The following is a 26,920-nucleotide window of genomic DNA, read 5'->3' as shown; positions in this document are numbered from 1 at the left end:
TTTTCTTTTTTTTTTTTTTAAATGTTTGTTTATTTTTGAGAGCGAGAGACAGGCAGAGTGTGAGCGGGAGAAGAGAGAGCAAGGGAGAGAGACAGGCAGAGTGTGAGCGGGAGAAGAAGAGAGAGCAAGGGAGACCCAGAATCCGAAGCAGGCTCCAGGCTCCCAGCTGTCAGCATGGAGCCCAATGTGGGGCTTGAACTCCTAAACCGGGAGATCATGATCTGAGCCGAAGTTGGGCCCTTAACCCACTGAGCCACCCAGGCGCCCCAGAGGGAGAGGGTGTTCTGGGGAGGAGGGAGTGGTCGCCTGGATGAGCACAGCTGATGGGTCCAACGATGGGAGTGAGGGCTGCCCGACAGGCATAGCCACGTCGGGGTCCGTGGTGGGTGTTTCAGAGGAAGGCCCGCCGGGAACAGCAGGATTATGGGAGAACGGGACCTACTGTAAAGAAAGATTAGGGGGGCCCCTGGGTGGCTTAGTCGGTTGGGCGTCTGACTTGATTTTGGCTCAGGTCATGATCTCATGGTCATGGGCTCGAGCCCTGTGTTGGGCTCTGCACTGAGCATGGTGCCTGCTTAAGATTCTCTCCGTCCCTCCTCTGCTCGAGCGCTCCAAAAACAAAAAAACTAAGAAAGATTAGGGATGCAGCTAGTCTTGGATAGTCTGAAATAAGAGCCTGGACACCGTGGAATGACCCAGTATATGTTGTTGATTCTCGTCCTGAAGACAGAGGGCCGTATGGCCAGGTGTACAGGGGCCACACGATGTCTGTAACCTCAGGCTACACCCCTCATCCGTTCTCTGCTCCCTCCTCCGAGTGTGTCCATGATGTTCAGGGCAGCCCCGTGTGTGGAAAAGCTGGGGGAAACCTCCCTGGGCCTGCGTAAATCAAAGCAGCTCTTCACCTCCAACACCTGTCCAAATCCATGACTCCAGGGTCGGGGTGGGTGCCTCTAACAGGCTGACTGGCGAGTCCCACGCTGCTGGTCAGGGGTCTGGAATAGGATGCTACGTAGCTGGCAAAAAGGATGTGGACGGGACATGTGCGCACTGGGACAGAAAGCTGTTCCAGAAACAACAGGTGGAAAGAGCAGGTTACAAAATACCTGTTACCTGAAATCATTTTATGAGCAAAAGAATCACATTAAACCATTGTCCAGGGTTTTTCTGGATGGTTTTGTCCGTCATGTTCCCCTGTTTTCTCCTACTTCCTTACTTAATAATTTTACACCTGTATTCAAACCGTATCTGAAAACAACAAAGCAGGCCCCAAGCCCTGGAGCTGCGGGCTCTAGGCTCCCCAAGCACAGAGCACCCCCAGAGAGACCTGGACTAACCAGCCTCACACCCTGGGGAGCTGGATGCATCGGCCCGTCTTTGAAGGGAGCTGCGTGGCCTGAAAGAAGCTCCCAGAGGGCAGGGCCTTATGGGGCATTGCCCTGAGGCACGTAATGGAGCGCCAGGCATCTGCGAGTCTCAACCACTCCCTGGAGTCCGCTCGCAATGCAGGTGGTTGAAGAGGCCGGGTCGCACCGGTGGGGAAGGCCTTCACCAGCTCCTTCGGGCAGGCCCTCCGTGTCACCCTGCAGGCCAGGAGCTCAGTCTGTGGCCTGGCTCCTTTCTGAGCAGATGATTTGGTGAAACACAGCCTCTCCCCCTCTGTAGGCTCTGACTCCCCAGGTCGAGGGTGCCCGAGTGCCCTGCCCCTGGTCCGCGGGGACCCCAGCCTGGCAAAGCCCGAACTGTAAGGGGAGATGGGCCCGTGATAAGAGGCCAGGTAAGGCCAGCCCTGCTCTGCAGGAAGCCCAGCCCCAGGGTCTGGAAGTCTCCCAAGTGGCCCCTTCCCTCAGCAGCCCCCACCTTTCCACTCACCTTTAACCTCTGCTAGGTGGTTCTTTAACTTGGGCGATTCAGCTGAGAGGTCCCTCCCTGGGCAGATCCCAGGATGAGCACAAGCACCTATCAGGTGAGGCCTGCCTCCCTGCACACGGGGAGGCGCGGGCCATCAGGCGGGCAGAGGGACCCCCTGCCCGCCGCCACCGACTCCCCTTCCTTTCTGTGGCCCGGTTGAACCCCGGGCGGGGCAGGCTCGACAGAGGTGCCCCCCCCCATGAGTCACTTTGTGCCCAGCCCCGCTGGGGTGCGGGAAGCCCAGGGACGAAAGGTACCAGGTTCCTGGCTGCCTCCTAGGCGGTGGCTGACAAGACTCGCTGGAAGGCAACCAGTGGAGCAGCCAGGCCCATCCGGGGGTCCCCTCTCAGCTAAAACGGCCTCCTTCCAGGTAGGAGAGCTCGCTTCCCTCCGGCAGGTGGCCTGCCTCTCTAAGCTTCCATTTCTTTCTTTTGTGTAACGAATGTCAATATCTCTCAGGGGCCCAAGGCCACATCAGTGACAGTCCCACACTTGGCAGGGCCCCAGGGGCAGACCTTGTGATCCATAAACCTTGTTCCACAGGCTTGGGGTGATCAGGGGCCCCCCTGTGGCCTCAGTTCCACCTTTTAACCCGGCTGGGGGCTCCACGGAAGCCCCCGCCCACTCTGGTTGTGGGGAGACTCTTGAGGAAGTGGGGGAGGGTCTCCAGAGCAGAACTGAAAGCGGCCGCGGGTGGTGCAGAGGCCCTTCAAGGGACTTCCTGCACTCCCGGGAAACCGGTACGTGACCCGTAGACAGGCTGTCACCTGAGAGTGACCTCAGGATGGCTCTATAAGGTAGGGCTGTCCGCTGCGATCATAATAACGATAATAACGATAGTAGCAACAGTGGTAACATTCATCTAATGCTCACTACCTGCTGGGCTCTGTTCCCGTCTTGTTTCCATTTTATAGAGCTGGAAGGTGTGATTGCGAGCAGTTAAGGACTCAGCCTGTTAAAGATTTCTAACCTCGGCTTCCATGTGGAGCCCCTGCTCTGTGCTCAGGGCCCAGCGCCCTCTCGGTCTGCCTTATCCCAGCCCTCTGGGGTGGGCACGACTGTGATGCCCATTTTACAGATGAGGAAATGGGGTTCAGAGGTAAAGAGACTGGCCCAGGCTCTGGAGAACCCTGGCTAGGGCTTCCGGAGTCCAAGGGAGATCAAACTGCATGTCCTGACAGGCACTGGACAGGTTGCCTGGCCTCGTCAAGCCTCAGTTTTCTCCTCTGCTGAATGGGTACACGAGTCAGGATGTCCCTGACTCTCAGGGCTGTAGTCTGAATTCCAGGCCAGAACAGCCAGGGCTGCCATCAGCCAGCGAACCTTGGGGCTGCACACCAGGTCAGGCCGCTCTTACCCAGACCTTCCAGACCCATGAAACCTTCTGCTCTGCAGCAGAGGAGGGGCGGCCCCCAATGCCAGGGTTTGAGAGCAGTACCTCCTGAGAGGTCATCTAGGCCCCCTTCACTTAGAGGCTGAGGACCCAAGGGAGGTGAGGTGACTGGCCCAGGGTCACACGGTGTGGGTCCCCTCACCCAGGGAGAGGGAAATGAGGGCAGCTCCCCAGGGCTGTGGGGTACTGGCATTTCACACAGCTCCTCAAGGCAGTCGGGCCTCCCTCTAAAAGTATGAGTCAGCTCAGTCTAGAGCCCCATTAATCAAATGACCAGGTCACCTCACAGAGCACAGGGCAGGTAGGGGGCAGGGGTGGCCTAGGGGTAGAGTCTGGGGCTCGGCATTCCAGACCCCTGTGGATGGCTAAGCTACTTTCCCTACTGGGCCTTTGTTACTTCCCCTGAGAAGTGGGTCCCATGCATGAAGGTCTCCGCACAGTGCCGACCAGAAAGAATTCATGTTAACTCTTATTTCAGAAAATCCATGTCACGGGCTCCTGGCTGGCTCAGTCAGGAGAGCACATGACTCTCAATCTAGGGGTCGTGAGTTCGAGCCCCTACTCTCTTTAAGAGAGAGAGCCTCTACTCTCTTTAGAGATTACTTTAAAATTTAAAAATAAACAAAATTGAAAGAATAGATCAGTCGTAGCTGGAATCAAATGGAGCTGGGGCTGAGCGGAATCCTTGCTGTGCTACTTGCCAGCTGGTGAGCTTCGTGGGTGATGGTGCCCTTCCGGGCCTCAGTTCCTCACCTGACAAATGGGCCCAGCACAGCGCCTGGCAAGGAGGAGGCTCGTAAATCTCACACCCCAGGGAGCAGGTGCCGAAGACAATCGCGGCTGCAGAGTGAGATTACCAGTTGGAAAAAAAAAATTGCTCACCCTTTTTCCCCCTCCAAAAATTGGTAAAATAGTTGCTGTCAGGTTTGAGCAGAGAAAGCGTCAGGGGCTCAGTGAGCACCCAGGCCCCCGGGGAGGAGGCCAGACTGAAACCAGTCTCTCTGTGGCCTGCCACACCACGTGGCCTCACAGCACACACCTGGCCGTGGGTGGGGACCCCGGGGATACCTCAAGAACATCCGTGGAGCCATGCCTGGTCCCAGTTCAGTTTGGCCCCCTGCTGGGCCTCAGTGTCCCCACCTGCTGGACAAAAGGGCAGTTGGCCAGCAGGACGTGGCAAGAAGGTGACATTGGAGCAGAAACCTGGGATGACGGAGAGTAGGTCATGGGAACTTTAGGGCAGAAGAACAGTCTAGGCAGAGGGAACCACCAGTGCAAAAGCACTGAGGCTTTGTCCTGCATTTTCTGTGTGACCTTCAGCTGGCTGAGTAACCACTCTGTGCCTCAGTTTCCCATCTGTATAGTGAGGATGATCACAGTGCTCGAAAAGCTGTTGTGAGGGTTACATGAATACCTTTAATGCTAAGGGCTCACTAGACGTGGACCTTTGCAGAGGTGGGTGTGAGCCTGGTGTATCTTAGGATCAGAGAGAAGGCCAGCAGAGCTGGGGTGATGGTAAGAGAAGCGTAGTTCAAAAGCTTGGATTTCGTCCTAAATGCGATGGGAACGCACTGGGTGGGTTTAAGCAGAAGAGAGGCACGATCTGATTGTCTTTTTTTTTCTTTTAATGTTTTATTTATTTCTAGGAGAGAGAGAGAGAGACAGCGTGAGCAGGGGAGGGTCAGAGAGAGAGGGAGTCACAGACTGAAACAGGCTCCAGGCTCTGAGCTGGCAGTCAGCACAGAGCCCGACGCGGGGCTTGAACCCACGAACCTTTAGATCATGACCTAAGTGAAAGTCGGACGCTTAACCGACTAAGCCACCCAGGTGCCCCTGAAGAGGAACGTTTGAAAGTCAGATGTCACCCCAGATGTGGGACCTTGGAGAGAGACACAGGAGCCCCCGGTCTTCATCATAAAGACGCAGGAGGGGGAGGGTGCAGCCAGCAAGAGGGAAGAGGATGAACCAGGGAGGGAGGCATCAGGGAGGCCCAGAGAACAAAGGGCTTCAGGAAGGAGGGCATCATTGGCCTTGTAACCTGCTACCCGGGAGGGAGGGCAGTTAACATGGCATGTGGGGCCCTGAGCACAGTTCCAGTGGTTACCTCAAGGTCGTTTTTAGAAGTGGAATCGCAGGATGGAAGCGAGGCTTATTTTTAGGGCCCAGATACCCTCCCAATAAACCAAAGCTACAAACTCCTTAGTAGCCAGAGTCAGTCCGGGGATTTGCTGTGGCCACACCGCTGAGGATGTGGGATTTCATCTAAGGCAAGTTTGCTCCTCCCAATTGCAGCAAAGTGTTTTCTTGTCAGTCACTGGATGTAAATAGGTATTCCGAGGTGGAGGAGTTCTTATGTTTATCAGAGGGTCAAACACCAGAGTGGCTGTCAGGCTTCTGCACAAAGCTGCCAATGAACTTGAACCTCCCTTGGTCTCTGTACAAGGGAAAGGGACAGTTGGATCCCTCTAGCCCAAGGCTCTCTGGAGTATGGTGGCCTCTGGAGACTCTTGTGCTCAGTGAAACTCCTACCCATAGATCTCCCCCAAAATTTTGGGCCGGGACATAACTCAGTTCAGCTCTCACCCTACCAAGGAGGAAACGGATGAGTCAGACAGGATCAGAGAGGGGAAGCAAATTGCCCGGGGACACAGTGCATTCACAACTAGAAGCCAGGGTAAGCAGACAGGCAAGCCTCCATTTCCCCACCTGTAAAATGGGACCAATCTCTAATTCACACAGTGTTCAAGAATATGAAAAGAGGTTGTGGTGTCAAGTACGGGGGTGTTTAATAAATGTTACCTAACAGCAACCCACCCAAGAAAGGCAAAGGAGAGGGGCACCTGGGTGGCTCAGTCAGTTGAGCATCTGACTTTTAGTTTCAGCTCAGGTCATGATCTCACAGTGGTGAGTTTGAGCCCCGCATCGGGCTCTGTGCTGACAGCACAGATCCTGCTTGGGACTCTTCCTCTCTCCCTGCCCTGCCCTGCCCCTGTTTGTGCTCTCTCTCTCTGTCTCTCAAAATAAATAGAAAAAGAAAAAAAAAGCAAAGGAGAAAGGTATAGGGGAAAGGTATTTCAGGCAAAGGTAAATGTGAGCAAAAGCTTAGAGGTGGAAGACGCTAAGGCCAGTTCCTAAAATGCCAGCTGCACGGATGGTACCCTGCAGTGAGGGAAGAGGTGGGAGGTAGGCAGATGTCAGGCTACAGTGAGTTTATGGGCTTTATTAATCTGGAGGGCATGATGGGCCAAGAGGGGACAGTGCCCCAGGCAGATCTGAATTTAGAAGGTGGATCCTGGAGCCCAGCATGGGGCCTTTGCTGACCCACTGTGTGATCCCAAGCTGTCTCTGTCCCCTCTCTGAGCCTCAGCCTCCTGCCCCTATAGCAGTGAGCTTGGCTTTGATCAGGGTTATCAGGGTTTGCAAATATAGATCTTCCTTTATGAGTTTCCTTCTTTTACTGTCTTCTTTTTTATAATTTTTTTTTATAGTTTAAATATTTTTGAGACAGAGAGAGACAGAGCATGAGCAGGGGAGGGGCAGAGAGAGAGAGACACGGAATCTGAAACGGGCTCCGGGCTCCGGGCTGCCAGCACAGAACCTGACGCAGGGCTCGAACCCATAAACCGCGAGATCATGACCTGAGCTGAAGTCGGATGCTTAACCTACTGAGCCACCCAGGCGCCCCTCTTTTACTGTCTTCTCACCTTAGACAGGGCGCTCTGCAAGCAAGACTGTCATCTGCCCCCCTGAACTCAGTGTCTCCAACACCAGGCCCAGGGTTTGGCACAGGGGTGAATGAGTGAATGAATGAATGGCTGACATCCTTTCCCTTTGGGAGGGTAGGGGTTAAAGCAGAATCCCTCCGCCCTTGCTCCCCTCTACACACACCTGCAGATCTGCCTCCAGTGGGTGGACACCCACCCACTTGCCAATTTCCTTACGCCCTTGTTTTTGTTTTTGTTTTTTTCTTTTCTCTCCAGACAATGGCTTTGTTTCTATTGTTCTTTCTGGAGAATAAGAACGCTTTCATGGTGGCACCAAAAGGCCAACATTTGTTCTCCAGGTGTGTGATGAAGGTGCCTTTGATTTTCTCCTTTACACATTTCTGTGTTTCCTTCCGTGAACATCTGTGACTTTCAAAATAAAAAGCAATGATACAAAGGAGGTTAGCAGGCCCATATAAAGGGTTTTTAAATATAAGAAAAAGTGCTCAGCATCCTCCAAATGGAATAAATGCAAATAATAACTAGCTTGAGAATCCATTTTTCCACCTACGCGGTTGGCGAGGATCAAAGTTGGCTAAGGTCTGTGTTGGTGAGGAAATGGCTGGCTCATGCCCTATGGAGGAATGGGGAGAGAAACTAATCCCGCCCCTTTGGAGGACAATGTGGCAATACGTGTGGTGTCAATTGCCAATCACCTTTGACCCAGCAATTGCACTTCTTGGAATTCATCCATCAGATGTGCTCACATATGGAAGAAAAATGTTACCCATTGCAACATTGCTTGTGATGGCAAAATATTAGAAACCTAAATGTCCATCAGTAGGAGACGGAGCCAAATCCACAGTCGTACTTCCACACTGCACAGCTTCAAAAAAAAAAAAAAAATCAAAAACAAAAACAAAAAAACAAATTAGCCAGTGGGGCAGCTCTTATGTACTGACACAGTCCAAAAGGCCGGAGATATAAAGGTATATGGAAAAAGTACAATGCAGATTTGTGTATACAGTCTGCTATCTGCAAGTATGAAATGGAAATCATTTGTGTTTGCTTGCAAATATGTAACAGGTCTCTGGAGAGATCACAGGAAATGTAACTGATTGCTTTTGGAGAGGGTAATTAGGATGTGGAGACCTGGCACAAGAGGGAAGCTTTTCATTGTACATTTTTTGAACTTCTGACTTTTTGAATGATATGATGTGTCATCAATCCAAAAACTATTAGGATTTAGAAACCAAATAAAAATAGAAAGAGTTATTTATTTATTTATTTATTCTGAGATAGAGAGGGAATGTGAGCAGGGGAGAGGCAGAGAGGAGAGACAGAATTCCAAGCAGGCTCCATGGTGTCAGCACACAGCCCTATGCGGGGCTCGAACCCACGAATTGTGAGATCATGACCTGAGCCGAAGTTGGAGGCTCAACCGACTGAGTCACTCAGGTGCCCCAAGATTTTTTTTTTTAGGTAATCTCTACACCCAACGTGGGACTCAAACTTACAACCCTGAGATCAAAGGTTGTATGCTCTACCGACTGAGCCAGCCAGGGACCCCAAAAGGGAAACATTTAAAGCTCCTTTATGATTTTGTTTGTCTGCAGTTATTAAATTATATACATGTATATGCATAGAGAACATTCCAATGATGAAGAGGAAGACAAGGAAGGAGGAAGAGGAGAAGAAGACGAAGAAAGGAAATCATCCCTGTATTTCCCGTGGGGCCAGCTAGGCAGGGGGCACCCAGCAGTGATAGGAGCAGAAGTCCAGCCAATGACAGAATCTTCCCAATATGTTATTTATTTCAAAATCAAACAATGTCTGATAAATATTTAGCCCCAATGCCTGCAGGAGAGAGGGAGGGAGGTGCGGAAATCCCATCAGTTTGAAGATTGTCTTATGTCCGTGGGAACTTCCCTAGAGGGCCCCATCCCCTACCTCCAACAAAACCAAACCAAACCCACACACCTTTCTAGGACCCTTCAGCCACAAAAAGAATCTCCACGTTACTTTTTCCATGGTAGCAGCTGGGGCCAAGGTCACGGGCAGGAAAAAGTTCTGGAAGGACAAATCGGCCTCACCCACAGCTAGGACAGATTCCTGTCCCCTCCCTAGGCGGCTCTCCAATCCAGTCTCCACACAAGTCTTCCAAAGTGCAAACCTGATCTTGTCATCTTTCCTTAGAACCATTTTATTGTCCAAATTTATTCCAAATTCCTTAGGCTACAAGGTCCGGCTGGATCCGGCATTCCGGGGCAACTAGCCCCGACCCGGTTGGAAATGCTCACTCGCTCGCGCTCGCTCTCGCTCTCTCTCTCTTCCTTTCTCCTCCTGCCACTCCCCCCTCCTTCTTCAGTCCTTTTCTTTTCAATACAGCGTTCCCTCCCTTCTCCTGGAAACCTCTCCCCCCACCCCCTCCGCCACCTCGCAGACTCATCCCCAGGCCTCTGCCAGGATGTCGCTTCTTCCAGGAGGCCTTCCCAGGTTGTCTGGGGACGGTAGGGGCTCCAATAGCGTCGGAGCACAGGTTTTGGTCTATTGTCTCGCAATCGGGCTGTCAGATCCAGGCGTGCAGGGGCCAAATACCCGCAGCCTGTGGTCTCCGCTTTAAACTGCGATGTTTCAGGGCTTGAATTCGATTAATTCATACAACTGTACGCTAGCTCCGTCTTCTCTCTCGGCTCAGAGCTGGTTCTGGCAGAGCACCAGGCTGAGGGTTGCAGGCCGGGGCTATTTTGGGGGTGTGGCCCGGTCCTAGGGATGCGTGCAGTAGGAGCCTAAATAGCTTGCCCCTCACAAACAGGGGCGAAACCCTCCATCCGGCCCCGGGGCCTGCCCCTCACAAGTATGGCATCCCTCGGATTCTTATTGGTTCCGGAGGACTCCCTGGGCAGCTCTGATTGGTGGAGGGCGGGGGCGGGGCGAGGCGGGGCGGGGCGGGGCGTCTCCCGCCCGGGCCTAAAGTGCGGCTGCGGGCAACGGGACTATGTCGCAGACGCGCCGCCACCTGCGCCCCGCTCTTTTCCTGGCGGCGGTTTCTGCGCGCGTTCCAACTACCCGGGTAGCTGCGCGGCGAGGGCTGAGCGCGTGGCCTGCGCCGCAGGAGCCCGGCATGGAGTATCAGGTATTGGGCGGGCCGGCGCGGGGGGTGGGGGGTCGTACGACGACACGTGGGCCAGGCCTGGGTCTGTGAGGGACTCGGGGGCGGGGACATCCTAGAGCCCGGGGGTGGGGACAGGGACCAGGAAGTTGGGCCTGTGCCGCGCGTTCTGGGGCCTCTGAGGCTGAATTCCTGCCTTGGAGCCTGAAAGAGGCTCCCAGTGACAGGGGGAAGAGTTGTTTGTTTAAGAAATCTCTACACCCAACGTGAAGCTCGAACTCATGATCCCTAGGTCAAGAGTTACATGCTCTCCAGACTGAGCCAGTCAGGCGCCCCAAGAGATTCAGGAGTTTAGATCTGGGTTTGGAGTCTCCAGAAGCCAGATGAAGATCCAGGTGTCTGGAGTTGGAGGGCAGGCAGGAATCAGGGGCAGTGCTGGGGGCAAGAACCTGGGAAAAGGAAAATTTCCACCTGGCTCTGTTGCGTGGGTCCTTTTCCATAGATCACACTTGATGCCTGTCAGGCAGGTGATACAGTTTAATGGGTGCGGAGCCTCTAACTAGCTTTTGAAGCCCCAAGGGGAAATAAATAGCATCTCCACTCTCAACCCCCAGGGTAGACTCTCCTGAAGCTGGACCAGCCACCTTCCTGGCCGGGTGAGCCCCGGCATACTCTTTCTTCCTTTGGGGTTCCTTCTCTTCTCCACCTGGGTGCTTAAGGCAGCTCTTCTTTGTTTTTTTTTTTTTTTTTTTTTAATTTTTATTTCTAGGAGAGAGAGAGAGAGACAGCGTGAGCAGGGGAGGGTCAGAGAGAGAGGGAGACACAGACTCTGAAACATGCTCCAGGCTCTGAGCTGGGTGTCAGCACAGAGCCCGACGCGAGGCTCGAACCCACGAACCGCGAGATCATGACCTAAGTGAAAGTCGGACGCTTAACCGATTAAGCCACCCAGGCACCCCAAGGCAGCTCTTCTTTGGGTCAGAATGTGACACCCCAGTCCTCAGGATTGGGCATGGAAGCCCCCAGGGATTCCTGCTTCTAATTCCTCTAGTTCTGAGAACCCAGCCTTCTTTGGTTCTGCTCCTGAATCCCCTCACGCCCCTCCCCCCCTCAATTTAGGGACCAGTGTAGCAGTGGACTTCATTGGAGGGAATGAGGGCAAAGGCCCCGGTGTAGGCTGCGAAGCCGGACTCGGAACGCGAAGCAAGGCTTCTCCCGTTAGTCAAAGAACCTGCTTTGCCTGACATTCTCGGGTGGGGCTGAACGGCCTCAGGCTCCCATCTCTGCCAGAGCTGGAAAGATGCCACTTCTCTCCCACACGTGCCTAACCTCTAGGCGAGGGCAATAGGGCTGGCCCTGGTAGACTTGGTGTTCCGGCGTGGCCACCGATGCCGTGGGGTCCCTCTGTTTCTGTGGACCCCTGGTTAGTCTTAACCCGCGACCTGGGGACTGTGGTTGGCAGGATGCCGTGCGCACACTGAACACCCTGCAGACCAATGCTGGCTACCTGGAGCAGGTAAAGCGCCAGCGCGGTGACCCTCAAACACAGCTGGAAGCCATGAAGCTGTACTTGGCACGGAGTGGGCTGCAGGTAAGGTGGGCAGGGCCTGTGACCGTCCCCCGCCCCCACCCTCCTTTCTAGGAATCTTGTGACTGAGATGGTTGTCTGCATGTCTCAGGTGGAAGACTTGGACCAGCTGAACATTATTCACGTCACTGGGACCAAGGGGAAGGTGAGAGATAGGCCTCAGGGGTCCAGCTATGTACTTGATGGGGTGGTAGGGTCCAGCCTGCCGAAACGAGACCTTTTCTTTCTAGGGTTCCACTTGTGCCTTTACTGAACGTATTCTCCGAAGCTATGGCCTGAAGACAGGATTCTTTAGGTACTGAGGTGTGGAGAAATGTGGGATCCCTTAGCTCTCTGGGGTTGGGGCTCTGGAACCAGCTGGCAGGAGCTTGGCTTCCTGTCTCTCTGGCCAGTGTTTATTCACGGACCATTCTACATTCCATTAGCATTTAACATATTGTCCTAAGTTTACGGCACTCTTTAATTTTCATGGTGAAACAAATTTGGGAGAGGGGGTGGGGACTTGAATGTGTAAACGAAATACATAGGTTTGTCACATATCTTTTTATTAACTTAGCTTCCATGTAAGCTTTTATTTATTAACAGTTTTTTCAATATTTATTTTTGAGAGACAGAGCGTGAACGGGCGGGGGGGGGGTGGGCGGCACAGAGAGAGAGAGAGAGAGAGAGAGACACAGACTTCGAAGCAGGCTCCCGGCTCTGCGCTGTCAGCACAGAGCCCAACGCGGGGCTCGAACTCATGAACCATGAGATCATGACCTGAGCCGAAGTCAGATGCTTAGCCGACTGAGCCGCCTAGGCGCCCTTCCATGTACAGCTTTTAAATCACAGAGAAGTATTTATCAATTCAGATGTCTTTTGTAGTAAGGAGTAGAAAACCTGGCTTGGAAGGGTATAAGTGATGTAATTTCTGAAGTCCGAGCTGCAGATTCCCTTCTGCTCGGCCTGCCTCAGCTGCTGCTTTGCCCTTGAGGTAGCACCTCCTTGTGTTTGCACTCAGGCACCCAAACTCACTCAGAGGATGGGGTGTGGACCAGACATGGGTCCCTCTTCCCTGAGCTGCATGTGCCCCTCCTTAGCTGGTCACCTGGAAAACAGTGGGATTAATGTGATGCTTAATTGCTCAGAATTTGCTCCTTGGGTTGGGGGCACTTAAGATTTTTGCTTCCTTTTATTTTACCGGTTCCATCAAGTGAGATCCTATAAGCATCTGAAATTAGTTGATTGAGGTCATTTCAGGCCATATTTTCCTTCCACGGTTCTTTGTTTAAATAAAGAAACACAGAGAAGGGCTCATAATATGAGAGAGGCTTGGAAGATTCAGATATGAGCTGACAGTCTCTCTTCTAAAATAATTTTTGGGCATCTGGATGGCTTAGTTAAGCGACTGACTTCAGCTCAGGTCATGATCTCACAGTTTGTGCGTTCGAGCCCTGTGTCAAGCTCTGTGCCGACAGCTCGGAGCCTGGAGTCTGCTTCCGATTCTGTATCTCCCTCTCTGACCCTCCTCCACTTGCAGTCTGCCTCTCTCTCTCTCTCAAAAATAAACAAACATTTAAAAAATTTAATATTTGGGGTGCCAACCCCAGCCTTTGACTTTGGCCCATGTAGCCTCATGGGCCGGCCTGGGGACGCAGATTGAGCACCCAGATGGGACCTTGCCCGTGAGGGCCGGAGGATGGACATTATGGGGACAGATGTCAGCAGAGTGACTGCTGGGTGCGTGGTGGGTAGAGCACAGGGAGCTGTGGGAGCCCTGAGCCCGTGTCTGATCAGCCAGGTCATGGGGGTCCTTTTTCCTTTCTGAAGGAGGCGCCATCTCAGTCACGACCTGTGGAGGGAAGGGGGAGGGCTGGAGGAACTCCAAATAGGCCAGAGGGGCGGGGGCACAGGGAACTGTTGGGATGTGGGAGGGGTGACACACAGGCCGGTGACATCAGCCTCCCCCAGGGCCTGGAAGGCCGGGTGAGGAGCCTGGGACTCTGGCGGGCAGAGGGAGGTCCTAGCAGGATTATCAGCAGGGCAGTGACCCGGTCAGATCTGGGTCTCTGAAGACAGGTGTGAGGGGCTCAGGAAGGGAGTCCTGATGACGACAGGTGTCCCGGCAGCTCTCCCCACCTGGTGCAGGTGCGGGAGCGGATCCGCATCAACGGGCGGCCCATAAGCCCTGAGCTCTTCACCAAGCACTTCTGGCACCTCTACCACCGGCTGGAGGAGAGCAAGGTGCTCATGCAGGAGGGCTGGTGGGTGGGTAGGTAGGCGGGTGGGCAAGGGAGGGGGTGCCGGAGAGACCCGGAGAGTGTTGTATGCCCCAGGACCCCATCTCCCCAGAGCAGAGGTGGCAGGGTCCCGGGCTGACACGTTCTCGTCCGCAGGACAGCAGCAGCTGTGTCTCCATGCCCGCCTACTTCCGCTTCCTCACGCTCATGGCCTTCCATGTCTTCCTCCAAGAGAAGGCATGTTCTCCCCGACCCCCGGAATCCGGTGTCTGAGGCCCTAGGGGAGGGGGGTCTCAGCAGGCTGGCTGCCCCAGGTCCCTGACGTGCCGTCTGTTCCTCTGCAGGTAGACCTGGCAGTGGTGGAAGTGGGCATTGGTGGCGCTTACGACTGCACCAACATCATCAGGTGAGGGCAGCTGCTTGGGGAGAAGGACGGCAGCCATGAGCCCCGGTCATGGCCCTTCTATCTTCCTCAGGAAGCCTGTGGTATGTGGCATCTCCTCTCTCGGCCTCGACCACACCAGCATTCTGGGAGACACGGTGGAGAAGATCGCCTGGCAGAAAGGGGGCATCTTCAAGGTGAGCAGGCAGGCCTGGGGAGGGGAGGGACATGGATGATCTGGGCTTGGCGCTCAAGGCTCCGGGAAGTGGGGCAGGGGCAGGGAAGTGTGTCTTGACTCAGGATAAAGTCTGGGCATGAATGGGGCTCTCTGTGTCACTGGAGGAAGAGCCCTGCCCCTGGCCTCCTGTCCCCTTGAGGGGAACCCCTCTGGACAGAGGCCAAGTGAGCTGCCCATAGATAGAGGACCCTCAGCAGCTCGTCTCGCCCCTCCCCTCCACAGCGTGGCGTCCCCGCCTTCACCGTGCTCCAGCCTGACGGTCCCCTGGCAGTGCTGAGGGACCGTGCTCAGCAGATCTCAGTGAGTCTGGAGGCACCTGGGTGGGAGTGGCAGCTGACTGGGGAGGCACTTTATCCTCTTGGGCCTCAGTTTGCCCGTCTGTGCAGTGAGGGGCAGCTGCTCGTCCAGCTGGAGCACTTCTGGTTTCTTCAAGGAACAGGGCTTGGTGGGTCCTGGTGGACGGGGAAAGGTGGGGGGGGGGGCCGCCAGTGTCAAGGAGGGCTTCCCGGCCGAGGCAGCTGCAGCAGCTCCCTGGACCGGCGGTTGCCCATCTCCTTGCAGTGTCCTCTCTACCTGTGCCCACCGCTGGAAGCTCTGGAGGAAGGGGGGCCTCCGCTGACCCTGGGCCTGGAGGGAGAGCACCAGCGGTCCAATGCCGCCTTGGCCTTGCAGCTGGCTCGCTGTTGGCTGCAGCAGAAGGACCACCGGGGTAGGCGGGCGGATGGTGGCCGGACGGGTGGGCTCGTGGGTAGGGGACAGGTTGGAGACTGCCTCCGAAGGTCCAGTGCATACGCAGTGCCACGCAGCAGGCCCTCCCTCTCCCCCCCCCCCCCCCCCCGTCCAGGCCTCGGGGAGCTGAAGGTGTCCAGGCCCAGTCTCTTGCGGCAGATGCCCCTGGCACCCGTGTTCCAGCCCACGACCCACATGCGGCATGGTGAGTTGGACCTTCCCACTCAGCCAGGCCCCTCCAGATGTGTGTTTGCTGTTTGAGAGATGGTGGCAATTTGAGATGGTGCCCAGGACAAAGGACTCGAAAGTCCGTAAGCGTCCCTGACCTTGAGTTCATCTTCCCACCTGCCACATGATGGGATGATGGGGCCCACTGCAAGGTGCCATCAACAGGGGGCTGAGGCTAGGGCCTGTCGGGTTTGGGATATAGTCCTCGGCCAGTGGTAGCTGCTCTTGGTGTCGTCCTTGGCATCATCCCCATAAGACCGTGAGGTTCTTTTTATAAATTTTTTTTTAATGTTTATTTTTGGGGGAGAGAGATACAGCACGAATGGGGGAGGGGTGGAGAGAAAGGGAGACCCAGAATCAGAAGCAGGCTCTAGGCTCTGAGCTCTCAGCACAGAACCCCCCTGTGGGGCTCGAACGCACAGACAGGGAGATCATGATCTGAGCCGAAGTCGGAGGCTCAACCACCTGCCACCCAGGCGCCCCAAGACCAGGAGGTTCTTGAATGGGGATATTGTCAGGCTTCTTGCTTCCCCCAAAACTTTCCGCACATAGTAGGTGTTCATAGCAGCAAAACCCTGTTTGCAGATGATTCCAGTGTGCCCACTGTGTGCCAGGCCCGGTGTCAGGGCCGTGACGGTCCTGGAGCTAGGCAGATCACATCCCAGCACACTTGTTCGATGGGCTGGCTCTCTGCCTCCATGTACTATGTGACTAATATAGGGTAGCCCCCTCTCAGGTCTGCCTGGAAGATTCCATCCGATGAGGCAGCCCAAGAACTGATCCCAGGGAATGGCGCCTAAATCTAAGAAGAGGCTCCTCGGCTCGTCAGCTGCGCCCTCTGAGCAGCCGGGCACTGCTGGTGGGTGGTGTGTGCGAGGATTAGGGTGGGAGACGGCTACCTTGCCCCCTCCAGGGCTTCGGGACACGGAGTGGCTGGGCCGGACGCAGGTGCTGCGGCGCGGGCCCCTCACCTGGTACCTGGACGGCGCGCACACTGCCAGCAGCATGCAGGCCTGCGTGCGCTGGTTCTGCCAGGCGCTACACCGCCACCCGAGGCCGGGCCGGTGAGCTTCCCGGCAGAGGCGAGGCCTGAGGGGGAAGGGTGAGGCGGGGCCAGTTGGGGGGGCGGGGCCTCAGGGTCTAGACTGGGCCAGTAGGTGGGGTAGATGGGCGGGGCCTCGGGATGCTGTTGGGACTGGATCCGGGGGCCGGAAGGGAAGTTTTTGGAGGAAGGATGGGGTGGAGAAGCATGGGAGGTGCCTCTCTCTGACCCGCCTCCTCGCCCCCCTCCCAGCGGGCCTGAGGTGCGCGTCCTGCTTTTTAACTCCACGGGGGACCGGGATCCTGTGACCCTGTTGAAGCTGCTGCAGGTGAGGGGCCAGCCCGGGGGTGGGGGAGAAGGGGGGTGGGCAGCAGGCCGACCAGCCCTCCTTCTGGCTGTCACATCCCCCAGTGCTGCCTTCGTCCCTGAGCCTGTATTTCTTCAACTATAAATTGAGGCCCCTCTGAATTGAACTGAGCACCTACACGTAGCCAAGTCTAGTCCCAGGTCACTGCCCTCCTCCTCCGGGGTCAGACTGAAGCCCAGAGTTAGACGAAGGACGAGGTAGTGGCCTGAGGTGTAAGCTCTGGACTCACTCGTCGTGGCTCTTCAGACATTAGCATGTGACTCTGGACAAGAGTGGCATTTCACTGGGCTTCGTTCAGTTTGCATTTTCAGAAAACAGGGGTGCTACTAAGGTTACGTGCTTACGGAGTTTGGTTTAAGGAATGTCCGGGCTATCGGACATGGCGGGGGGCCCTGCTCTGCTCAGGGAAGTTGAGGCTCCCCTAGGCTGTCAGGGCTGAAGCGGTTCCTAGGGGTCGCTTCCGGTTTCACAGACCAGGAGGCTGAAGCTGATCACCTCTCTCACTATGTAGACCGAGCCTTTCCCCATCCCTGGACTTGAGGCCCGCCCAGTAGCTGGGTGATCTTAAGCAAGTCCCCCGCCTCTGTTTCCCCATCTGTACAGTGGGGTCCTACCGCCCTGGCCACAGGCCTGCAGGCGATATTGAGGTAGATGGACCACTGGAGTGCTCTGCCTGGGTTTACACAGCATCACATCGGTTCAGCTGGGGCGAGGGCATCTCCAGAGATGGGGATGCGTGGGGTCCGGGAGCTGGTGGTCGGGCACCCTCATAGGGCTCTGACGCCAAGTTTTTCCTCTTGACCTTCCAGCCCTGTCAGTTTGACTATGCCGTTTTCTGCCCTAACCTGACAGAGGTCTCAACTGCCGGCAATGCAGGTAAAGAGGTGACAGGCACGGTCCCTGAGAGGGGGCAGGGGGCGTTTCGCTGCTGAAGGCCCTTACGTGCACTGCTCTGTTGGGGACAGTGGGGGCTTCTGAACTGGAGGTCCTGGGTAGGAGCTAGATGTAAACCACCTTTGGTACATTTTGGATATTGTGGCCACAGTACCGAAAAAGAATTCTTGGGGAGATCCGTTTTCAAAATGCAGGGTGCAAGCCACCGCCGGTTTTACAGTCAATTCAGTGGGTATAAAACGGCTTTTTTTTTTTTTTTTTTTTTTTTAACAAAGTAGAAAATGTATGTGCACCTCATATAAAGGGTGGGTACTGTGTTGTGAAGATGCTGTTCCAGGTAGGCGGACACACCTATGTGAGTCCTGTGGGTCACGTTCAAAACCAAATGGGAATGGTGTAAAAAAAGCACAGAGCCCCAGCATGAGACTGCCGGGGAGAATTCAGGAATCTGCATTTCTACTTGTGCTGACCCCCGTGATGGAGCCTGCTTTACAGATAAGGGCAACCAGACTAGGGTGGGGAGATGCGCTCGGGGGCAAAGCCCCAGCTCTTCAGGGAAACCTCCCGACCCTGCATCCTCTCGGCTCTGGGACGGTGGGCAGGTCCAAGAACTCTTCTGCCCCTTAGTTTGCTCCTGGCATTGCCCAGCGTGAGGACCCATGAGGCGTGCACGGGGCCTGGCGTGCAGCAGGTGCGCACAGCACATCTCCCTTGTCCACCCCCATGTCTGGCCCCCTCGCTGATGTGCCCATCCTGGTGCCCGGCAGACCAGCAGAACTTCATGGTGACCTTGGACCAGGTGTTGCTCCGCTGCCTCGCGCACCAGGAGCATTGGAGCCGCCTGGAGGAGGAGCAGGCCGGCCCGGAGCCCGGAGCGCCCGCATCTCTGCTGCTGGCTCCCCACCCACCCGAAGCCCATAGTGCCGCCAGCTCCCTCGTCTTCAGCTGCATCTCCCATGCCCTGCAGTGGATCAGCCAAGGCCGGGACCCTGTGTTTCAGCCACCCGATCCCCCACAGGGTCTCCTCGCCCATGCTGTGGCAGGCAGCGGGGCCGACGTGCTCCGTGAGGCTGCTGCCATCCACGTGCTGGTCACAGGCAGCCTGCACCTGGTGGGTGGCGTCCTGAAGCTGCTGGAGCCCAGCCTGTCCCAGTAGCCCAGGCAGTGGGGTTGGAAGTGGGGCGTCCCCCACGCCTGCCCTGCGTCTCTCCGTGAACTGCTACATGAGGTGCCTTTAGGTTTTGCTTTTCTGGTTGCCTCGACTGGCCCGAGGACTCAGGCTTTGGGTGGCAAGATAGAGCGCCGGAGGTGGGAGGCAGAGATGGGACATCCGCTGTGTCTGAGCGTCGGGTGCCTCTGGCCTCTTCTTTCTCCTGCCTGAGACAGCCAGAGGGCTTCCTGGTTGTCCTGCGATCCGGGTTAGGCCTGACCACACAGCCACCTCCCTTCCCCCCCTGCCTGCTTCCTGCCTCAAGCTGCCTGGCCAGGCCTGGGGTCCTACTGGGTGCTGGTTGATAGCTTTCCTCCTCCTAGTGGCCTTCTGGGAAAAAGGAGGCCCCTGCACTGGGGTCTCCTAGGGACAGAGAATGGCTGGAGTCCATTAAAGCCTTTAACTTTTTTAAGGAAATGGCAAAATGTTTGCCTCTTGATTTCTAGTTCCCTCAGCACACAACAGGGGCTTGGGGGCTGCAGCTGGTACAGGAACTGGATTGTGTGGGAGCCCGCGCTGGCCTGGTATGAGCCCCTCCCTCCCTCCCTCCCTCCCTCTGAGCCCCAGGTAGGTGGCCTGTCTGAAATGAGAACACTGGATTGATGTTCATTGGCCACAGGCCAAGCTTTGGAGACCTTCCCACAGTGCCCTTGTTACAGATGAGGGAACGTGGCTGGCTTAAAGCCATGGGACATGCCCATAGTCCCACAGCCAGTTAAGTGCCAGGTGCAGGATTTGAACGCGGAGCTGCCCCTCCTCCACCCGTTTTAGGTTTCCCGCCCCTTTGCTCAGCCCAGCACTCATTTCATGGTCTCATTTATTGGTGGTGAGTATACAGGGGTGGGTCCAGGCCAGACCGTTGGGCCTCTCCCCATCTAATGCCTGCCCCGGGGCAGGGGGGAGGGGTCTCCATGTGACAGTTGCAGGGAGGAGCTAGGCTCTCCTGTTCCCAGGCTGGGCACCCCTGTTCCCAGGCTGGGCACCCTTAGGCTTCTCTTTTCTGTGCCAGAGTAGTGCCAGTCCAGGTGTGGAGGCCGCCGGGAGCAGGTCTGGGTGGCTCCAGGCTGGCCGGGCTGAGTCTGTTTCTCCCCTCCCACCCAGCCCAGGTCGCCAAGTGCTGGATCCGGGTTAAAATTACAGGGACTCGGTTTCTACAACAGCGTGGGCTTAGAGGGCAGTGGTCTCTCTCTCCGTGGTCCTAAGCAGCCGTACTCCAGGCCCACTGGGTTTGAAGGTTCGGTGGGGTGGGGGGACCCCAAGCTGTTCCAAGCCGGCGCCCCCGCTGGCAGCAGGCCTCTGGGAGGGAGGCAGCAGGGGTGGTTGCAGAGGGCATGGTCCATCCTTGGTCGAGTGCAGGCCTTGGGATCCCGGGAGAAGTCCGTGGCCAGTGGTTCCCAGCTGGTGGCTGCTCAGTGTCTCTTGCTGGGCGAGGGCTGGCTCGGGGGCCCCCAGGTCTCCGGGTGGGGCACTACGCCATGCTGCTGGTGGAGCAGGGGGTGCTCTGGGTGCTCCCGATGCTGTGGTTGGTGCTACTGCTTTCTGAGGAGGCCGGGGCGGCCACCGCCACCACGGGCTCCCGCTTGCCGGGGGGACCTGGGGGCAGGGGCGGAGGTCAGGGCCCCGGCCGGGGCTCCCCGCTCCCCCAGAGGCTCCCCCGGGCTCCCCCAGGTCATGGTGGTGGAGGGGTCCTGAGCATTCACGGCGGGGGCCTGGGATACTCACGCGTGTGCGAGTAGATGTACCAGAGTGCGGCGGTGAGCAGGGCCCCGATGAGGAAGGCGCCAAAGGTGATGCCCAGCACGGCGGGCAGGACGAGGCCTTTGTCTGTGCGTGCAGGGGAAGGGTGGCTGCAGTCAGCAGTGCAGCCTCCTCCCCGGCCCCCTACTCTATTGTACAGGCCAGGAGCACAGATTTGCTGGGGGGAGGTCAGTCCCAGCTCTGCCACGGACCCTGACTTCTCTGAACCTCAATCTCCTCATCTAGCAAGTGGGTTCGTCACACCCATGCCTGGCACTAAGCCGCGGTTGTTCTGACCGTTCACCCAGAGGGCCATGCCTCTGCCTTCCAGGGCTGATGGAGATGCGTTTTTAGGGAGAATGTATGGGTCCATAGTAGTGATGGGCCAGAGCACTCTGCTCCTGCGTTTTCCCAAGGCTCGTTCCCTCCACGCTCCTGCCTCCTGTGACTACGGGCTGCTTCTTGGACCTTTGAGCTCGCATCTATGCAGTGGGGTAATTAGCCCTGTTCTCTTGGTTGTGGACTGGGGTTGGGGGCTCCATCCTGGCCCACGTAGAGTGGCAGTAGGTGCAGTAGGCAGTAGGTGACCCCGTGCCTGACTTCTGTCCCTAGTGTCAGTGACCTCTTCTGCCTGGTGGGGGCCTGGGCCCACAGGGAATTAACAAGGGGCCTGGAGGGTGCTGGGCTAAAGGGGCGTCCTCCATATGGGGGCCTTAAGGTGAGGCCAGCCCCCTCCCAATGTGTGTTCTGCCTCATTTGATTCCAGGACTCCCCCCACGTCCCCCAGCAAGGCCAGCTAGCAACCGTGGACCTTAGGAAGATACAGATGCCTGGGATCTGGTCCACGGGGTAGTCCAGAGCAAAGGCTTTCAATCTAGAAGATGCAGCATGGGTCTACTCTGGGCTGCTGGGGACCCTTCTGCCCTCCTCCCAGTGCTGCTCTTTCCGGGGTCCTCCCTGCTTGTGTCTGTGCCACACCCCTCTGGGCCATCCATCAGGCCCTTCTCTGGCCTCAGCCACTGGAACCCTAGAGAGACTCACCAGGCAGGCCAGGGCTGACGATGTTCATACGCATGGAGATAGTCCTGTGGACTTCCTGGAGGAGGAGGAGAGAGTGGTGAATGGACAGCACAGTCTATAGGAGGCAGCTTCTGGGCTTGTTCCCTGGCTTTGTGACCCTGGCCTGTCACAACGCACCCTGGGGCCTTGGATCCCAGCCCACCACTTTCTAGTGGGGAGCCTTTGGGTAAGTGCTGGAAGATCTGTACTGAGGGAGGGTGGACAACTCTGGGCTCCTACTGGGATGTTCCCTGGGAGGCTCCTGACTCCCGTGAGGATTGTGGGGTCACTCTGCCCTGCACCTGTGACTCTTTGTCAACACCTGGGAGAAATGAGCCGGCTCGGCCCAGAGGCCTAGGGTGGAGAAGCCCACTCAGGAGTGGCCTCAGAGGCTTTCCTAGCTTTATACAACCAGAGAGGTTTCTAATCCTGGGGACCCTTCTATGTGCCAGGGCCTGGGTGGGTGTGTGTGTGTGTGTGTCCGTCCGTCCGTCCAGAGCTGTGTGGCTGAGCATAGGGACCCCCACTGGCCGGTGAAGGAGAAAATCAGAATTGTGTGTCCTTCATCTTAACCCCTTTTTTGCTGAGATCTGTTTAACTCAGTGGCATTGGTGACTGTACTACATGGAAAGAGGGGTGAGTGTAGGGATTCCGGGGTGGGGTGGTTGGAAGCTGCTGTGTGGCCGGCATGATGGAGGGACTGTGGATGAACGGACGGGATGGCGAGAAGTATCAGCTGATGACTGGATGACGGGGGGCGGGGGGAGAGTGGGACGATGGATAGATGACTTGGTGGAATGGGTGGAAGACAGGAGGGAGGGAGGGAGGGGCGGATGCTAGAAGGATGCATGGATGTTGGAAGGATGGCGAAAGAATGGATGGGAGGGAGGAACGAATGATGGATACATGGAAGGAAGAATGGAAAGATGCACAGATGGCAGATGGATGGGAACAATGAACAATGGAAGGAAAGCCAGACAGAGGATGGATGGAAGAAAGGAGGGAGTGAAGGTGGATGGAAGAAAGGGATGAAGGATGAATGGTAGAAGGATCCTTGGAAGCAGTAGATGGAAAACAGGAAGTGTGGACAGAACGGAGGATGTATGGGACGATGGATGGAAGACAGAGATGAAAGATGGAAGGATGGATGGAGGCAGCAGCAAGTCCTACTACTGTCCCGGGTACAGCAGAGCCCACAGAAGGCGGGATGGTGGCACAAAGAGTACCCCTGGTAGCCAGAAGGCACACGCCAGTCTGGTTCTGCCCGTTGCCAGCTGCTCCCACATCAGGGGCCGTCACACCCCTTCCTGGAAACCCTGGACCTGAAGCCACCCTTGAAGCTGGGCTTGGCTCAGGCTCCACTCACCAGGGACCAAGTCCTCGGGCGCAGGGTTATGGTGCAGCTGAGGGTGCCGGTTGTGGGTGTGGGCACCATGTAGCCACGGAGGAGGAAGCTGAAGCGCACATCACCACCAGGGCCTGGGGCTAGCAGGCTTACACAGCTGCCCTTGGGTGCCTGGCTCTGGATGAGCTCCACGGTTTCTGCATCAGGCCCCAAATCCAGGTGGCAGCTGTCCAGCTGGAGCATGAGCTCAGGGATCGATGGGGACATGCTAACCTACAGGGAGAAGGGAGAGTGAGGAGGCAGGTCCGTTATCACCCTTGGCTCTTGTGAAATAAGCTAGATTTATTTCTGAGAGCGAGCGAGAGAGACAGCGTGAGCAGGGGAGGGTCAGAGAAAGAGGGAGACACAGAATCTGAAGCAGGCTCCAGGCTCTGGGCTGGCTGTCAGCACAGAGCCTGACGCGGGGCTCGAACCCACGAACCCCTGAGAGATCATGACCTGAGCCGAAGTCAGACGCTTAACCGACTGAGCCACCCAGGCGCCCCTGAAATAAGCTAGATTCATTCTGGAGCTCTGCTCTGGCACTAAGGACAGTCCTGGGTCTGCCCGGAGCAAACGGGGAGGAGAAGACTGTCCACCCAGTGTCTCCCCCCCTCCACCAGGCACCGAGCCGGCTGCCTCCTCCATCTGGGGAGTTCAGCACACCCTTGCTCTGTACTACTGGTGGAAAGGAAGGCTCTGAGGATCCTGGGAGTGAGCAGGCGCAGAGGTCAAGGCCAGTACCTGCACAAAGCCTTGTTGCCCCAGCTCGATGGTGTTGGAGGCCTGGAGGAAGTGTGGGCTGAGGTACAGGCCCAGCTGGAAGTTGAGGCCCTCCAGGTTGATGCAATGCACCTTTTTCTGTGGGAGAGAGGAGGGGGGATGGTCAGTCTGGGAGGCACCCGGCTAGGAAGGTAGGGGGTGGGGGTGGGAGCAGGAGCCATGGTCCCAAGTTGCTGCCTGACCCTGACTGTCACCTTTAAAAACAACAAAGCTAATAGTTATCAGGAACTTGCTCTGTGCCCGGCCTGGGTGAATGACTTGCCATGTGACTGTTCATAAACACCCCCATGGGGAGGTGATTTCTTGTGCCCCTGTTTACAGACGTGACTTCTGGGCCGAGAAAGCTAAGTGGATTTGCACAAGGCCACACAGCCAGTATGTACTAGAACGCTCTGACTGGAAAGGCTGAGAATGTAGCCCTAAACAGTCCTGCTCCCATTGCACGGAAGGGGACACTGAGGCACACGCAAGATAACGTGGATCGGGGCCTGAGTTTTCTGAGACCTGCTCCTCCCCAGGCCAGGAAGGGGCACCAGGACCCTGAACCAGATGGGTTAGCACAGTAACCATCCATCTCACCCGTTGTGGTGATGAACTTGACAAGAGGTTGATGATCACCTGCAGGAAAAGAGCCAAGGTCAGAGCCACAAAGTACCCCCCCCCCCCCCAGGGTACTTTCCCACCCGAACCACCCATTTTATGGATGGGAAGACTGAGGACAAGCTTGTCTTCCTACTGAGCACCACACCACACTCCCCAAGGCCTTCAACCTAGAAGGTCAAGGAGGCAGCAGCTAAGCTGGCCCAGATGCCTTTCCTCCCCGCCCCAGTTCTTACCTCGTTACTGACCACATTTTCTGTCACGTCCGTGCCACAGCTGGAGTAGGGGCTGCGTAAGACAAACTGGTCATCTCTGTCCTCGGCCTGGCAGCTGGGGTCCCAGAAGGTCAGGCTTGTGATGGTGCACCGCAGGGTCTGGGCCAGGGGGTGGGGGGTGGGCACCGTCAGGATGGGCTCTGGGTCCTGCCCATCACCCCCCCAGCACCAAGGACTGACATAACCCAAGTCTCCCAAATCAGCCTCTCCTCCCTTCGTCATTTTTTTTTTTTGAGTTACCTTTTATTTTTATTTTTTTTTACAAATAGTTTATTGTCAAATTAGTTTCTACATAACACTCAGTGCTATCCCTTCGTCATTTTTGTTAGATCTTCTCATATTACATCATTTAAGACTTAATACTTTTCCTGGAGTTCAGTTAGTTAGGCATCTGACTCTTGATTTTGACTCAGGTCATGATCCCAGGATTGCAGGGTCAAGCCCCGTATCAGGCTCTGTGCTGAGAGCGTGGAGTCTGCTTGCACACACATACTCTCTCTCAAAGTAGATAAACATTTAAAAAAGAAAAAAAAAAAAAAAAGACTAATACTTTTCCTGAACCACATTCACTTTTGCACTTAGCCTTTCCTAAGTGTACTGACATCATGAACTTGGTTACTATTTTTCTTCTAATATATATAATTTGAATAAATGCAGAACTATTAAAATTTAAAACTTTGTTTGAGTTCTATATAAAATCATCGCCCACAGCCCCAGGGGTATGTAGAATCTACACCAACATAATCCAGTCTCTGAACCCTAGACTCTTAGACCTGGGTTGGCAAATTTTTTCTACAAATGGCCTGATACTAAATACGTTTTGTGGGCCATGTGCGCTCTGTTGTAATTACCAAACTTTGCCATCACAGCCTGAAAGCACCTGGAGAAATATGTGAATGAATGATGTGGCTATGTGCTAATAATACTTTATAGAGACACAGAGGACCACCGTTTGCCATCTCCTGTCTTAGAAGAATCTTAGAATTTTTCAGTCACACTCTTATGATCAAAGAATCTCGGAGCCTTAGCGTTGAGTGAGCTGCTGGAGGTCTCACTTGAATCCAGCTCGCTCACGTCTACTCCCCCAGAATGCCACTCCTGACTGCCATTGCCTCCCCAGGTGTCCAGAGCCACCTTAGGAAATCACAGCCCACCAAATAAAAATGACTCCGGGCCAAGCTGCAGTGACTCATTGGCCTGGAATGCAAATTCTGCACACGGACATTTCATAAATCAATGAGAGGGTTGTATGCTCTGTGTTGGAGTCGTTCTGTTCAAACCCTTTCTTCTATGGATGCTGTACTCAGGAAATGCGCAGGATTTTTTTTTTTTTTTTGGTATTTTTGACAAATGGCATCCTGCTATCCACACTGTAGCTTAGTTTTTGTACTTAACAATAAATCATATTAATATGTATTTGTCTATATTACTAGATCTGGCGCATTCTCTTTAACTGTAGTGTAACATTCCAAAGACTGATGGGTTACGGGGTGCTCATCCAGACCCCTTGGACTGGGCAGCAGTAATGCCAGCCAGGTGGAGGCAGAGGGGGACAAGAGTGGGGCAGCAGAGAGGTGGCGATTCATATGTCCCTGTACCCACAGCCCCTAAATTTCCACATGGACTTAACTGCAGACGTAAGTGTCATTCTCAAAATCCCGAGACCATGGGTGATTCATCAAGGCCCTGGCAAAGATTTCCTCCCTCAGGCCGGAAGAAATCGGGGTGGTGGTGGGGGAATGGGCAGCTAGGATAGCCCATTGTTTTTTAATGTCCAATAACAGGGGTGCCTGGGGGGCTCAGCTGGTTAAGCGTCTGACTCTTGACTTCGGCTCAGGTCACGATCTCGCGGCTTGTGAGTTTGAGCCCCACACGGGGCTCCGCACTGACGGCACAGAGCCTGCTTGGGATTCTCTCTCTCTGCCCCTACCCTGCTTGTGCTCTTTCTCTCTCTCTCAAAATAAACAAACTTAAAAAAAAAAAAAAAAAAAACTTTAAAATGTCCAAAAATCGCGACAGCCAAAATTTAGAACAAAATTATTTCAAATAAGAATGATGGACAAAG

General features: G+C 55.4%; 2 protein-coding genes across 3 annotated transcripts in view; one reads left to right on the top strand and one right to left on the bottom strand.

The window, feature by feature from the left end:
• The first annotated feature begins 9,984 nt into the window (after positions 1-9,984).
• FPGS (folylpolyglutamate synthase) lies at positions 9,985-19,434 on the top strand. The gene is made up of 15 exons (XM_039229711.1): positions 9,985-10,144; positions 11,583-11,711; positions 11,800-11,853; positions 11,939-12,003; positions 13,817-13,931; positions 14,084-14,164; positions 14,272-14,333; positions 14,404-14,506; positions 14,770-14,847; positions 15,109-15,256; positions 15,392-15,481; positions 16,418-16,568; positions 16,799-16,874; positions 17,723-17,789; positions 18,575-19,434. Exons 1-15 carry the CDS (start codon positions 10,007-10,009, stop codon positions 18,961-18,963), a joined length of 1,746 nt encoding a protein of 581 aa, XP_039085642.1. The 5' UTR covers positions 9,985-10,006; the 3' UTR covers positions 18,964-19,434.
• A 382-nt stretch (positions 19,435-19,816) lies between these two features.
• ENG (endoglin) overlaps positions 19,817-26,920 on the bottom strand; it is a 33,058-nt gene continuing 25,954 nt past the window's right edge. For both annotated transcript variants that reach the window (XM_039229630.1, XM_039229631.1), the window contains exons 9-15: positions 24,817-24,954; positions 24,560-24,598; positions 23,942-24,058; positions 23,180-23,431; positions 21,796-21,850; positions 20,740-20,841; positions 19,817-20,610 (exon numbers count right to left, since the gene is read on the bottom strand). In XM_039229630.1, the coding sequence (XP_039085561.1) occupies positions 20,486-20,610; positions 20,740-20,841; positions 21,796-21,850; positions 23,180-23,431; positions 23,942-24,058; positions 24,560-24,598; positions 24,817-24,954 (828 nt within the window). In that variant the 3' untranslated portion in view covers positions 19,817-20,485. The remainder of the gene's footprint in view (positions 20,611-20,739; positions 20,842-21,795; positions 21,851-23,179; positions 23,432-23,941; positions 24,059-24,559; positions 24,599-24,816; positions 24,955-26,920) is intronic.

The sequence above is a fragment of the Hyaena hyaena genome, unplaced genomic scaffold, assembly GCF_003009895.1.
Source record: "Hyaena hyaena isolate Hyena2069 unplaced genomic scaffold, ASM300989v1 scaffold_38, whole genome shotgun sequence".
NCBI classification, from domain to species: domain Eukaryota; kingdom Metazoa; phylum Chordata; class Mammalia; order Carnivora; family Hyaenidae; genus Hyaena; species Hyaena hyaena.
Note: the sequence above shows the minus strand (reverse complement) of the source record. Positions and strands in the feature narration are given on the sequence as shown.